The following is a 15,422-nucleotide window of genomic DNA, read 5'->3' as shown; positions in this document are numbered from 1 at the left end:
CTACTGTTTGCCCTGCCCCTATTAAGCTTGTAAATGTTTTCCTATATGCATATACTTCATATTAAACCTTTTGATCTCAATTTGAAAGAAAAGTTTTTAAACTAAAACAATTTTCACTGTGCCCTAGACTGTATATGTTTTGAGATTTATTTGAATGTTGATTGTCATTGCATGAGGGGTTCAATTAGGAGTCACCTCACCATTATCCTGATAGTAATAAGCTATCACATTCTATACCAATGCAAGATGTCCAACCCCTCTGGTACAAGAATGAAACTGAATGCATCACGGTCTCAGAGTAGTTCCGCAGAGCATTCACCGCTGTTTGACTGATCCCGTGTGCACCTTTGCAGAATCATTATGGACTGATGTGTGTTGCAGCTGTGGGGTGAAAGTAAGAATCAACGCTTACACTGGAGTGCTACAGTACAGAGAATAGAGAGAAATAAATGGCAGTCACCACCAGGAAGTAAGTGTTGTAATATTGATGCAAGACAAACAGACCTGTTGGCTCAGGCTTCATTCTGTTAACACCCTGGAAGAGTTGCAGCTGTTTGTGACGAACTATCGAGCTAAATGTAAAAATGTCAATGTAAAGAAAACTATAGAATGACAACATACTAGATAGGCAGTAGATAAGGTGTAATGTTTAATGTTATAGCACTTTTTAAAGCATCTAATGTATTCAAATACAGGTTTAGCTAAAGATCACGATATGGACATTCAGGAAACACAGTTTGAGGATCCTGCTCCATCAAAACAAAGGAGAATCATTCACTTTTCTAGTGGTGAAACTCTGGAGCTGGAAGACAGTGATGAAGAGGACAAAGAGGAACAGTTCTCAAGTACACCTCCTTTCACAGAATCTTCAGATAAGGTAGGACTTTGAACAGAGAGACAATCGGACTTGTTTGGCAGTGAAGTCATGCCTATTTATTCTGACTCTCATCTCTCAGGCCAGGTTTTCATTTCGGACTTTGGCCATACTAGTTGGGAGGATGTCACTGCTAAGTACAGAATGTGGCAATTCAAATACATTCAAATAAAAGTAAATAAATAGGTGTATCGTGTATCGTGTAAAATCACATTTTTTGTCATTTCTTTCCAAATTTAGCTTGTGATTTTCTTGGAGAGAGGCTAGCTGGTGTACTTGGACTAAATGCAGCAAAATACCAGTATGCCATAGATCGGTATCATCACGATCACAAGGTGGCGCAAAATTCAACAGCAACAAAACAACTGTAGACATGTGATGTGGGATTTTGTAGGGCAGGAAGAGCCTGTGTTTACTTATTCACTATGTGTGATTACTTTTTCTCTTTGTGACTCAGGAAAAAAGTGGTCATGCCAAAGATGACCTTACTGAGGGACGGGCAGAGAGAACCAACCTTTCAAATGTACAGGCCAGGAATCATTATGGAGCCACAAGAGATGCGGGATGCTCCACTGATTGTGTAGAGAAACACAGAAAAGACCACAAGGGGGAAGGTTACCACAACAAGGGTTATCAGGTGGATGAGGATTGGAAATAGAAATCCGTAGGTGGGCTATGGTTTATGGTCAGTGATCAACAAAATGAGCTTACAAAGTATTTCTAAGCTGTATGTGTACTATTGTAATGCTATAACTGTTGAAATAAACTGCACCCCAAATAATTCCAGTGTTTAGCTCATGATTCATGTCACTGAAACTTAACAAAATAAACGCTTACATTAAGACACATTTATTAAACACAACACTCAACCATTTCAACATAAGACGATCTATGGTAAAAATAAACATTTCTATATAATTGTTGCCGACGAGGATGGGATTCGAACCCACGCGTGCAGAGCACAATGGATTAGCAGTCCATCGCCTTAACCACTCGGCCACCTCGTCGATGAGACGATCTGCCCAAAGTTAATTATATATACGTTGAATAATAATAATAATAATAGTACAATAGTAATACCATATAATGTTCCGCGTGTGTTCGTGTTCGCACTACAGGCGGACACGGACTTTTTGACATGAGCAAACGTTGTCGATAAGGTTTACATACTGTAGCGAATCTTTTCCCAGTAAGTAGCTCTGTGACGTGTGATGCGATTGTGAACGTTGGTTAATAAAGTTCCAGCTGAGCACATTCGTAACCATTCGCTGCAGTTTGCATTGGTGTGCAAAACTGTGGAGTAATAAATTTTATCAATTCGAAACATAAAGTTGCAAAAGTAAAAAAACACAACTGAAACTGAAATCTTAAATACTTGAAAACTTCCCCAGTGTTAATAAATTTCAGAATGTATGTCTTGCGACAGAATAAGTTAATGTTGTTTTATCTCAGTGGTAATGGTGATAGGCAGTGTTTATATATTTGAGTATTAAATTTTGTTTATAGCATAATATCTGTAAACATGTGTGAGACAGTTTGAGGTAATATAGGCAGTACAACATCCCTCCATCGTCTGTTTACCATGTGTTGAATATACAGTATGTTAATTCTTTTATTAATTGCTGCATTACCATGTCCATGTGCCTGAAGGGCTAATGACAGACAGTGACATCTAGTGACCCTATTGCATTGCTACAGACTGACCAGAACAAGGCTTGACAACGATAAGGAGGATTAAGCCATAGATGTACAGTATAACCTTCGTATTTTTTATATACTGCTCAGGTGTAAGTGAACCTACCATTAGGCTTTTGGTCCCTATGGTCACAGGGAATGCATTAGGCCTGCAAAGGTTTGCTTTTTGTTTGATATGATTTTTAGGTAGATAGCAAGGGCAATCGCAAGTGTTTTTTAAACTGTTATGAGAAGTGTGTTTTTTTATGTCTGGCTAAAGACTTGTCTAAGTTGCTATTAATGTATTTTATTTGGTTTACAATTAAAGGGGTAATTACAATGGAATACAATAAACTTCATTGTTGGTGTGTGGAGAATGACCACCTATATGAAAAAGCACTTCTGAAGTTATCCTTGATCAGAAAAATGACAATATTAAATATTTAAAGTAAAGCTATAGCATAAATATATATGATGGTGTTCCATGTGTGCCCTGTCTGCTAGCATCTTGCATCCCACTGTTATGTGCTGGATTGTTTCAGGGGCATCTTTGCACAGCCTCAGAGCCTGATCCTGTGCTGCTAGGTTTAGTGCCTCCGTGCTGTCTATCAGTCCAGCTTTGTCCAACCACTGGTAGAATTTGTCGATATCAGCCACTTCTTCTAGCTGCCGGTCATACATACTGTGTAGGGGTTTCTCTCTTTCTCTTACTTCCGGCGCCGGTCGAGCTGGCTGCTGTTCACAAAAGCACCTGTCCTCTCACTTTTATTTACAGTATTACTTTTTGCTAGTGAAGACCCGCAGTGGGCGCCGGCCAGTGACGCTTCAGACCCGCTCTCCCGTTCATCATCACGGGAAACGTGAGATCTCTCCCAAACAAGATGGATGAGCTTGCGGCGCTCACACGGCACCAGCTGGAATACAGGACGAGCAGCATCCTGTTGTTAATTGAGACCTGGCTGACTCCACTCATCCCGGACTCGACTGTCGCACTGGACAATTTTCATCTACTGCGTGCGGACAAAACGGAGGACAGTGGTAAGAGGAAAGGAGAGGACCTGTCTGTGTTTGTGAACATGAGATAAACATGAGATGGTGTAAATCAAGACATTGCGCTATCAGAGAGAAGCTGTGTAACAGAGACATTAATCTGTTTGCGGTAGGCAACAGGAGTTCACAGTTATAATAAGTTATAATAAGCAATTATTAGTAAGTTATAATAATTGCTGTGTGCATCCCACCCTCCACTAATGCCGACATAGCTTCTGAGACCCTGCTCTCAGTCACCAGCAGGCTGCAAACACAGCACCCACAGGCCCTCTTCCTGCCAACACTAAAGAGGCCTACAGCGCATCTTCCCTCCCACCCCTGGACAGAGCTGATCATAACATCCTGCATCTCCTGCCTGTGTATAAACCTGTTGTAGACAGTGAGTCCTCCAGCGGGTGAGAGTCCTGGTCCAGGTTGGATGTGAGTTTAGCCAGGACCCTTCTCTCACCCACCTCCTGCACTGTGTCCAGAGTGCAGCCCAGAACAGAGCTGGACTTCGGAAACTAAATAGGTGTGGTCAGAAATGGAAGCCGGCCATATTCCTGCAAGCCTGTATTGTACTGTTACAAAAGATCATAAGTTATGGAAATTTCTGAAGTCCTTTCAGAATAAAACAGGAAACAAAAAACCCAGAACATGACACACAGACCTTAAGCTTTGTTTGTTGTGCTGCTTTTTTCTTCCAAAGTGACTTCAATATTGTTGTAGGTTTTTCCTCTAAACATCCTCTAAACACAACACAAGTCAAAACAAGTTATTAAGCAAATGTCTTTCAGTTCAGTTCAGTTCAGTTCAATCTAGTTTTATTGACTAACTTACGTTTATAATTTTAGACAGCTGCTGCCAAACCTGTTATTGAGAACAGAGGTATTTTCTGTCAGTTGGCCTGGTAGTAAGTATTAAGCAACAACTTTATGCCTCTTCCAGCACTTTTTGTTGAGAAAGTCTAACATTTTCTGGCTTAGAGAATTTCTTCTTCAATAAATAGAAATATTAATTGGACTAAATATAGCAGATTGGCCTGTTAATAGTATTAAAGTATTAATAAGTATTAAGTACATACCTTTTCTTCTTTAAAACATACTGTTACCAAAATACAAATACCCTGCAAAAGAAAAAGTTTGTGTAGTCAGTGTGTGTCCCCAGCTGTAATTTTACATATTTTAGGATACATTTCCAAAAAGGTAAGGCTACAAATATTCAATAAGTGTCTTTTGCTTAACTTCACACTTATTCACACAGATTATTTCTTATTACGGTTTACAGAAAACACATACTACAGTTGTGTAGTATGTTATGTGCAGTGAGTGACTTGGTTTGAAGTTACCTGAAAGGAATTGAGGATGGTGAAAAGAAATTCAACAGCAACAAACGGTGTCTCTTCATCTAACATTAGCTGTAAAAAGCCAATAATCCATGTTACTCCAGAGACAGGGGTTAGAACTGCAAGGCCCTTCACAATGCCTTTGGCTGTGTTCATGTCATCTGCTTTGCTGGCGTCTGCAACTTGTGACTTTACCATAGTTATAATAACAACCAACATAGAAAAGATATTTATCAAAATAATTGTTCCTACAGGTAAGAGGAAGGATTGTATGGAGCCTACAAAGAGGCTTTTATAGGCTAGCCAGCACGTTGTCACATTATAGTAGGGGATGTTTGTGTACTTGCAGTACACATAGCTGGATCCCACTATTAGGACAGGGAGAGCGTAGCCCACAATGCTGGAGACCAACATAAAAACTCTTTTCCTCAGTGGACTAAAGACAAATATGAGCTGATGAACGAGCATGATGCACAGACACAGCATCCAGCAAAACATGGCCAAATAAAACAGGTGTTTACATATAGTCAAAAAGAAACACCAGCTGTCTGGCAGGCTGCTGGGACGTGTAGAAGCCAACATACTGATGTCAGCGAGGAGGAGAAACACGGCGATGTTCACCATAGCTGTGTGACGAAAATGTGCAAGGTTGGTCTTGACTACAGCTGACCAGACAAGACACTCAATAGTGAGGAAGACCAGCAGGGAGAAGATGGACACACTCAAACCCACATTGGTGATGATATCTAGAATGCTACTATATGCAGATATCTCATCTTTGGACATGAGCACAGAAAAGGGAGTCAGGTGGTTGCACACACACATTGTACGACCGTTGTGGTTATTATAGGCCGTACATCCTGCAGGTGACCAGTCCTCCTCTGTGGTGTTCCAAAAGACACACAAAGGTTTGGAATAGGTCTGCCAGTCATCAGGGAAGTCCAGTATAATATTTGTAGATGAATCATTGTTGTCCTGCAGTGTAGCTGATAGCAAGAGCTTGGAGGGTTTCTTATGCTTGTAGTTGTTCCGTAGTTTATTTGTTAGATTTCTCACAGCAGCAGTTTTCAGTATTCCGTTGCTTATAATCATTTCCACACCAACGTCGAACACAGACAAAGTACATTTACTACTGGAACAAAATCTAAGATCTATGTTTGTGCTGTTAACTCCTTGGCTTGTGTTGACCCTAATATTCTTTACTAGATCATCCACAGACTGAAGGAAAGCCGATGACACATTATAAAGAATAAGTGGAGCCACATTCCAAGTCATTTGCAGCAGGTTGCTTGATGCGTTGATAAAATTCTAAAACAAAACAGAAAAACACAGATTTCGTCAGATTTAAAATTGAAATATAACCAGTTTTATTAAAAATATTCTCAGTACAAGGTCTAACTGGAGCTTCTCCACATGGTTGTGGCCTGGTTATGCTCATTTTTGTTTGTTATAGGACGGGCCTACTATGTCAGACCATATATTTCTATGGGCTGTTTGTCCATACAGGTCCATCCATTTTCTTAACCGCCTACTCCCTAGTGCGGGGTCACGGGGGTGAGCAGCTGGCTATGGGCGAGAGGCAGGGTACACCCTGGACAGGTCGCCAGTCCATCGCAGGGCAACACATAGACAGACACCCATTCACTCACACACTCACACCTACGGGCAATGGAGAGAGTCCAATCAACCTAATGCACGTCTTTGGACTGTGGGAGGAAGCCGGAGAACCCGGAGAGAACCCACGCAAACACGTGCAATCTCCACCAGGGCCGCCTCCGAGAATTGAACCCAGAACCTTCTTGCTGTGAGGCGACAGTGCTACCCACCGCACCACCGCATACAGGTCTTCCTAACAATAAAAACACTTAATGTAAATTTCTTCATAATTAGGTTTTTGCTTACAGGCAAGACTTCCTCTGGCAAGTTATTATAGCTTGATGCAGTCGCCATGAAATGTAGAACTTCAATAGATGCATTAATGTCAGCAATATTGTTACTGGAAGCAGATGCAGAGCTGTTGAAAAGTCCTTCAAATATAGTCATGGCCACCTCTGGAGTAGACCCCAGTCCTTTCTGGAAGTTCTACAATCAAACAAAATAAAATATTACTGTGTTGTTATATTTTAATTTATGGTCTTAACTACTGTACTATGTCTAATCTGAATGTGTTACTAATTACTACTAATTAAAATATTTGGTCACATTCTAAATTAGAGATCAAATTTTTGTTATATATATATATATAATGTCTCATGTGTTACATGTACAGTGTGTTACATGTTTTAAATTTAACCACATTTAATCATTAGTTTTGCCAAGAGTGTCCTTTGGGTCATCAGCACTGAATGTGCAATGCTCAATAATGATTGAAAAGTGTCACGTCCGGGCTTTACAGCCGCCTTTTACTCTGAAAGGACTTCCTGTTACACACCACATACTCAGCTGTTTCCTGTCTGTACCGGCATTCATTACCCACACCTGCATCTCATCGGTTATTAGTCTGCTCTGTATTTAAGGTCCACCTCTCACACCTGTTACCCGCCAGATTGTTGCGTGAGATCACCACTTTCCAGCGTTCCTTGTCGTGTATTGCCGTGTATCGTGCCTCCCGTTTAGACCTCGGATTCTGAGCCTGCCTCTTCCCTGTCTGCCTTGTCTGCCTTGGTTATCTACCGCTGCATGTTACCGACCTTGCCTGCCTGACCACAATCTGACGCCCGACGATTTGGTACTGTAACCCAGCTCTTGTGTATGACTTTGCCTGTCCCTGACGCCGTCTCTGCCTGATCCTGTTTAGTCCGTTTGATCTACTGTGTATGATTCTGCCTGGATTGGATTCTGCGTTCTGGAATAAACTGTCCTCTTAACATCCTAAACGCTGTGCTGTGCTGTGCATGTGGGTCCGTCATCTGCATCGACCCTGACAAAAAGTGAATATAGACGTCATTGTAGAGTAAACATTCAAATTTGTTTCTTCCAAAACTGAATCTTACCATCCAACACATTGATTGGCTAAATAATTCTCCAGTGCCACTATTTTATAAAATATGGAACACGATACACAAAATGTTAATTACTAAAATAAGATAACTTAAAAGAAAGACCAACATGCAGTTCAAAGTTCAAACAGTGCTATGAGCCATACTCACAGTTGCTTGTTGCAGGGCTGTGTTTAACCCCTCGTTTATACAATTGTTATAGACGTCCTGCCATGGGGGGCCGATACAAGTGCGTGACTTGTAGCCAACTCTGCCCTCTGCACATGTGTTAATAGTCACCGTGGCTCCAGCAGCTGTTTTTGGCCAATAGTCCCCATCTGTCACAATCCCATCGCAAAATATGCTTCCAGCTTGTGGAAAAATATAGGGAATCATGAGTTCATGCCATAAAAAACAAAAAATCAAAACAAAGTAATTAAATGTAATGACCTTGAAGTAATGTATTACACTTTATAACTGTCAGAAACAGCAGGGTGCTGGACTCACATTACAACACAAAGGTAAAAATTTACTGGGTTTTAATCTCAAGTACAGGCTGGTCAGAAACAGGCACAGGTTGATACACAGATGATCACAGGCAAAATTACAGGTAGGTTTTATGCAGGCAGAGGTCAAAAACAGGGATTACACATGACCGGAAGTAAAGTACTGTACACAGAAATGAAAACATCCAGGAAACAGACAGAAACTAACAAAAATAAACTGCAGCTAGAAAGCAAGATCACTAAGAAGCAGGACTGGCATCTTATGGGTAAGTCCTTTGTAGACAACTACACTTGCTGGTCGACTGCATAGATCTGGAGCTTGACTCCAATGATGATCCGCTGCCTTGTTGTACTGGTCTTGACTCTGAAGCATCGTTCAACAAGCATGGACCCAAGTCCTCCTGCACCACTGGAGGAGGGCATGAGCTGAGCGACCTCTCACTCCAAGGAAGAAAAAAAGTGGAGACTAGTGGCCATAGGCACACTGAAACTGAGACAGACCAGTGGAAGCACAAGGCAGGGTGTTGTGGGCATACTCTACCCAGATAAGCTGCTAGAGCTCCCTATTACCGATGTCCAGCTTCAACCAGGTGGGAGTCCATCAAGCTTGCGTTCTCCCCAATGGAGAGCAATACTGTGGGCAAGGATCGAAGAAGCACTTAACATGGACGCCTGGCTCACATCTAGCCTCCTGCCTAGTGACAAGCTGGTACTTTTAACGGACAGAAGACGGTTAGATGGCCGGGCCGACAACAGTACAGACAGTCCCAGCGACCTCCACCTCCTCAGCATCAGACAGCCGAGTCCGCCCCACCTGTGTGGGCTCCTCGACCAATGACTGGCTTCCAGATTCTAGTGGAGCGGCCGCGTTCCCGTCAATGTCCCAGTGCGACTCCAGGCGAATCTCCCGTCGAGACTTTCTGGATAACCTCTCCAGCCTTGCTAGGTGGTGAGCGCTGATTTCCGTGCATACCTCTGTGATCCTCCCCAATGTGCTCGCAGTTGTTGTTCCAGAGCCACTGGACTATCTTAATTGCCAAGGTGACGAGTGTGTCAGGGTCCGTTGCCAGTTCCTGCTAAGCTAGGCGGTCCTTTACTCATGTAAGAGGCCCTGGGTGAACACATAATACAAAGTGGTAGAGTCCCAGTTGTCCTCGGCTGCCAGAGTGTGAAACGCTTCGATCTCCTTCGCAGAGGCTAACTTGCTTCTGGGCGGCCTCCTTGCTAGGAGCCACCTCCTGGAAAATCCTTTTCAGTGCGAGGGAAAAATTCACAAATGAAGACAAGCACGCTGATTCGTTCTGCCATTCTACCCTTGCCCAGGACTCTACTACCCCTGCTAGATGAGAAACGGCATAAGCCACCTTCGGTCGGGTAGCGGGCCTGGAGAAGTCGACTGGTGAACTAAGTCATGTGCTTGGAGCAGCAACGAGGGGACGTAGCAGTAGCCACCGGCGTGGACTCAGCAGGAGCTCTCTGGGGTAGCATGAGTTGCAGTCATCATTGTCTCCTGACGAGTCACATATCTATCCAGTTCTTGAAACATGGCTTCTATTCTCTCCTCCTGTTTAAGTATTCACTGTCCTTCTGCTTGAACAGTGGCTCGGATGGCGTCGAAGCTGGCTGGGTCCATGGCCAGATTGTTTCTGTCAGAAACGCCAGGGTGCCGGACCCACATGCACAGCACACAGGTGGAGTAAAATTCACTGGGTTTTAATCTCAAGCACAGGCTGGTCAGAAACAGGCGCAGGTTGACAGGTTGATACACCGATGAGCACAGGCAAAAGTACAGGCAGTGTTTAGGCAGGTGGAGGTCAAAAATATGAAGTAGCAGAATTAATCAACAGGTTACAGGACTGAGGCGAAGCAAGGCAAGGTCAAGGCAGCATCAATGGTCAAAACACAGGCAAGACTTACACAAAAAGAATGCTGGAATGCTGGCATGAAAACACACAATCTGGCAACGAACAAGGTGAATGCAGGAGCTTAAATGCAGAACTAATGACTAACAAACAGGTTGTAGCTTGGCTGACACATGACCGAAAACAGGCGAGAAGCAGACAGAAACTAATAAAATAAAAGCAGAACTAGAAAGCAAGAAGACTAAGAAGCAGGATCTGTCACAATAATGTGTGAAATCAAAGCAAAAAATCTAGGTACCATAAATGACTGGAATATCCACTTGTGCACTTGTCTCTTGCCCTTTTGTGTTTTTAAAAGTCACATTAGCATATGGACAGCAACCAGAGGGTTTCTGGCAACTCATAGTGCCAATGAAAGTGTAGATCAAGGAACCATTAGAAGCTGTAATTAAAGAGAGGTTTAGTTGTTGTATTAAATTGGTTGACTTTACTTAGTTTAGTTATAAATGTTGCTAAACACCATAATTTAAAAGTAGGATATTTCTGGACTACATTAGATATTTGAGAGATACACGTCTTACATGTGTTATATATTTGACTCATCTCTGTATCATTACTATAGCTCCACCAAACTCCATAGGTCTCTGTACTTTGTTGAATGGTGGCGGAGATGTTGATGTTAACAATGGTGTGGCTTTTTGAACAGTCTACTGTTAGAGGACTGGTCTCCATGGTGATCACATCAGGCAGGAGTGCAACCTTCAGCTGTGCCAAGGCTGTGAGCCTGACTGAGCCCGTAGTGAATTCACACTCATACATACCTGAAAAAAAAAATTAAATTACGAGAACATTTTATTCTCAAGTCTAAATGAACATTTGTGTCAAAACATAATCCTTTAGAGTTGTGATATTGACTTTGATAATTATAATAATAATCAAATTATTTGTCGAGGATTCCAGGTTGATGTTTTGCATTTAAAGAAATCCTGAAGAAAAGGGCCTTTGACTCAGTTTAAGATGTTAGTTTAGCTGTTTCATTGGATTTTTTGTTTCCATACTTGTGTAGAGCACATTGGCTTACAGAGTTATTTTTTAAAGTCTTGAGGACTTGCCCAGTTTTGCCAGTAACAAGAAGCATGCGCTGGTGTGAACCAGCTTTTAAGTAAGACAAAATGTGTTCCGAAGACTTGCATTCAAGATTCAATAGACAAATCTTGTTTTTGTCTTTTTCTTTTCACACTAAAGCAAAGAAACGCGGTACTTGCCTACCCAGTCCCCCGTCACCCCCTGGAGTGTAATTTCAGTACAAGAGCCGGTTCCTGATGTGGCACAGCTGGAGTTCAGTTTGACCACACTGCCAGAATTGAGAGTAAAGCTCTGATTATTCTGGATCAGGTTCCACCCAGCACTGTCAGTAGTCTCCCCAAAAGTGCATTTCAGTGAAGGGCTCGACTTGTAGTACACTGTAGTGTTTGGGGAAACTATGGTGACCATTCCTGTGCCAAAAAAAGCAACAGAAAACAAAGGATAGGAATGACACTATAGCACTATTAGTTTATGTGCAATGTCCTGAACCTGAATTGAAAATGTAGGTTTAAGTAGCATTACTGATTGATCCACTGATCCTTTCTTCACTTGAAATGACTTCTGTTTTCTTCCTTATTGTTTTACTGCTATGTTTCACTGTTGCATGTGCTTGTATTACATGTATGATGTGAATAAACAAAACCAACAAATCTCCTTTTGCTGATCTGTTCTGGGTCACAATAATTGACAAAGTATCTCTTCTATTTTAATTGTGTCTTTAATATGTTGTTATGTTAGTATTATAACTTCTGCAAAATCTGTATATCTATGTATATCATGTATATCAAAGAATAGTCAACAGCTCTTGTGAGGGTTTGTAACAGGGTATAAATACAAGTCTTGTGTCTTCAGTCAGTGTCTTCAGATGTGCCTTACTGTACGTCTTAGATGTATTGTAATTGTGATCCACTTCGTGTCGACACGAGAGTAAACTTTAAGATGGTTTATCACATTGATGATCTCTGGTTGATTTCTTTATAAGAAGAGTTTTACAACACAATCTACTGTATATCATAAATTAAATGAATCATAGGTACCAACCTGAAATGCTGACCTGAATTACAGCTTGGAGAGTGGTTTCCAGTCCGTTCACTATGTATTGAAGCTCAGAAGTGTTAAACGTGACGCTGACATTTCCCTCAAAGTCAACATTGCTGTTGTTTTGTCTTTGTTTGAAGAATATTAAACAGTAAATGGTTAATTCCATATAATGTACACATTTTAACAACATCATCGAAAGTATTCATATATACTATTAGAATCCCTGTTTTATAAAAACACAAATGTATCTCCTTATAATGAGAATTATTATTGCTGATTTGACTTGACTGGCAATTTATGAATCATAAATTTTCATTGAAATTGGAATTGAAAATAAAACTTTTAACAATATACTAACAACTTTAATACTACTTTAACAAGAAGATCTGAGTTGTAGCACTGGGGATATGTAATAAATGTACAGAAATCTGTATTATAAAATTGGTCACTGTAAATCTGTAAAAAAAAAACATTACCTATAAGTTATTTTCAGGCACTGAACACCATTTAGTGTTTGGAAGGCATTTTCAAGCTTTGAAAAAAACAACATATTTCTATATCATATACATCTCCAGGAGAACGAGTGATAATTTATAATCACAGTAAAAAGAGAAGGTGCTGTACCTTGACAACTTTTATTAAATCCCAGGTGCCTGAACTCAGTACACCGCTTCCACTGATTTGAACTGAGTAATTGCAAAAGAAATATAATGTCAGAAGCTATAACTATGACATTGGTAAGTCCTTTCAGCTTTATCCTGACGGGGGCCACTGTGACGAATTTGGCAAATTTTTACGCCCGTCCTGACGCAACCCTTCTCTGAGGGGATTGAACTCACAACCTGACCTACAGGATCGGTAACCACTGCGCAAACAACTGGGGCTGTAACTAATATTTCATCATATTTGTTTTATGGAAAAAATTGAGAAATTAAGATCTAACAATTACATAGAATCAGGACAAATACTACAAAATAGCTGGTACTACTGATTTTTAAAACACATTACCATCATGCTGTATATGTGGGTATAGGTGACAGTTGCTTTTCCTCTAAACTATAAAACCCTCACCCTCCCACAGCCAGCAGTTATCCTTTCACATGCAGCTATAGCAAACTTGTCATCCTTTGTTCAGACTGGGGAAGGGTCCAGAAAAAACAATTTTTCCAACCTGACACCTGACTCAATCTAAGTTTTAGTGAAGTTTGATTGGGGTAAGGGGTTAACTGCATGTGTGTTACAACCTTACCGTCCATGGTGTTGTTTGCAGCTGTTGAGGTAATAGTAACATTTTGTTACTCACCACCTTTTATCAACTTCCATAATACATTACATACTTTTTCTTCCCAAGCCTTAAGTTTTAAGTATGTGCAACTAAGAGACTCACCTACTGCAAAGATCTGCAACTGCAGAGAGAACAAAACATCATTCTCTCATATTAGTGTTATTTAGTTTGTAAATCTAAATTATTATATGACGTTAATCACAGTGTATATGTTTCACATCTGAAACAGTCACTTGATTATAGTTCTCTTCAATAAATGATCCCTTACCTGCAGACAGACACACAGGGCTCTGAACGGCACTTTGAAAACTCTAGAAAACATTGTTTCTCTGTGGAGAACATATGAGATAGACTTAATAGGAGAACAATGTGAAAAGTCATACCAATGTGTTATATGCCAACAGGTGGCACTGTTTTTTTTGGGTGTTCTGTTCTGTTCTGAGGGAGAGGGCCATGAGAGCCAGCTGACCAGCTAAGCAGAAAGAGACCTACCAATAGTTTTGTCAGAAGCATGTGTAACACAGAATTGTGGTAGGTGGGGAGGGATAGTTGGAGGCACCACTTACTGTAGGTATTTTCATTGTTAAGAACACAAGCTTTAGTAGTGGTTTCCTCTGCTGGGCTTTGGTCGTCGCCTGTTTGTAGCTTTACATAGGTGGATTTTACTTTATATTTCATTGGTGCTGCCAAAGTTAGACTTAGTTAGGCCTTGTTTTGTTTTATTGAGTTATTTGCCTTAGCACTTAGTTTAAATTACATCCCTCCCATTGAGGGAGAGGAAGAAAATATAACATACTTTAAAAAAACACTTCTCTTCTGTCTTAAAGTGAAAGGTACCTACTTACTGTAAAATAGTTATGCTATAATTTTTGACAGACCCTTAAGGACTTTTAAAAATCAATACATTATAAATAATTCCCCTTCAATCTTTTGGGATGCAAGCCATGTTTGAGGCTTGTTGTTCTTACTAGTTATCAAAATAATGCAGTATTTTTGTAACCTACGGTCATTTGCATCACTTTTGCATCTTTTGGAATTGCTGTATGTTACGAATGCAAATGCCCACCTTGTTTTGAACATACCTTCCTTGTATGTATTTCTGTGTCCCAACAGTTTAGTCTGTCCCCTGAACTACCAGAACACAAGGAACAAGGCTGTTTTTGCACAAATACCTGTATGCAGATGTCATGAAACACATTTCTGCTTTTGCAATTTCAACAAGTGGCAAAAGTACACAAACATAACAACCCAAGATTTGACCAAGATTTGAACTAAAGTATGAGTTTGAGTTTATGACGATGTAGTTGTTAAGCCTAGTCAATATTTAAAGCATTAAAAAATGTTCATCAACATTTTCATTAATTTCATCTGTTTGAAATTGAACTGTTCAATAAAACAAACAATCAGCATAATACTGTACATAACAGACACAATCAACTGTGAATTTAGAACTAAAGAAATTTGGTGTGGAGGTACACTGAAAGCTTTCAAGTGACAAAAACCATCAGTTAGATCAGTTAGACAGTGTGAAAATATTTTAAGTCAGAATCAGTTATATATATATATATATATATATATACATATATATATAAAATATGATCATATGATGAATAAAGCAAGGTTCGTACCTCAGTTTTCGAAATAGCAGGGTACAGAAGCAGATTATCTCTTCAGCAGTCAACCGAAATCTGTTGGACTGTAGGAGCTACTGTACATGAAAATGAAAGTAGTAAGCAAATAAT

General features: G+C 40.5%; 2 protein-coding genes and 1 non-coding gene across 7 annotated transcripts; 1 reads left to right on the top strand and 2 right to left on the bottom strand.

Moving 5' to 3' along the window:
• The first annotated feature begins 277 nt into the window (after positions 1 to 277).
• Positions 278 to 1,655, top strand: LOC114849597 (protein FAM177A1). 4 transcript variants are annotated; one of them, XM_029141195.3, is made up of 5 exons: positions 278 to 469; positions 696 to 877; positions 957 to 1,011; positions 1,115 to 1,209; positions 1,332 to 1,655. In XM_029141195.3, the coding sequence occupies exons 2-5, from the start codon at positions 716 to 718 to the stop codon at positions 1,530 to 1,532; spliced, it is 513 nt and encodes a 170-aa protein (XP_028997028.1). In that variant the 5' UTR covers positions 278 to 469; positions 696 to 715; the 3' UTR covers positions 1,533 to 1,655. The 4 variants fall into 4 exon arrangements, with proteins under 4 accessions (XP_028997028.1, XP_055362365.1, XP_028997029.1 ...); XM_055506390.1 differs by having other exon boundaries at positions 279 to 394; XM_029141196.3 differs by lacking the exon at positions 278 to 469 and adding an exon at positions 518 to 578.
• Positions 1,656 to 1,722: 67 nt separating this feature from the next.
• LOC114849588 (adhesion G protein-coupled receptor F4-like) lies at positions 1,723 to 15,385 on the bottom strand. 2 transcript variants are annotated; one of them, XM_055506387.1, is made up of 17 exons: positions 15,309 to 15,385; positions 13,949 to 14,009; positions 13,783 to 13,801; positions 13,645 to 13,665; positions 13,020 to 13,081; positions 12,872 to 12,927; positions 12,396 to 12,520; positions 11,534 to 11,764; positions 10,850 to 11,089; positions 10,567 to 10,710; positions 8,072 to 8,271; positions 6,825 to 7,004; positions 4,926 to 6,230; positions 4,662 to 4,703; positions 4,418 to 4,447; positions 4,248 to 4,326; positions 1,723 to 4,158 (listed from the first exon to the last, which is right to left on the bottom strand). In XM_055506387.1, the coding sequence occupies exons 2-16, from the start codon at positions 14,000 to 14,002 to the stop codon at positions 4,249 to 4,251; spliced, it is 2,787 nt and encodes a 928-aa protein (XP_055362362.1). In that variant the 5' UTR covers positions 14,003 to 14,009; positions 15,309 to 15,385; the 3' UTR covers positions 1,723 to 4,158; position 4,248. The 2 variants fall into 2 exon arrangements, with proteins under 2 accessions (XP_055362362.1, XP_055362361.1); XM_055506386.1 differs by having other exon boundaries at positions 1,723 to 4,326.
• trnas-gcu (transfer RNA serine (anticodon GCU)) lies at positions 1,800 to 1,881 on the bottom strand. Its single transcript has one exon. It is a non-coding gene; the product is annotated as a tRNA-Ser (tRNA).
• Positions 15,386 to 15,422: the final 37 nt, after the last annotated feature.

Source organism: Betta splendens, chromosome 24, assembly GCF_900634795.4.
Source record: "Betta splendens chromosome 24, fBetSpl5.4, whole genome shotgun sequence".
Lineage (NCBI taxonomy): Eukaryota > Metazoa > Chordata > Actinopteri > Anabantiformes > Osphronemidae > Betta > Betta splendens.
This window is presented reverse-complemented; position numbering and strand designations above follow the sequence as displayed.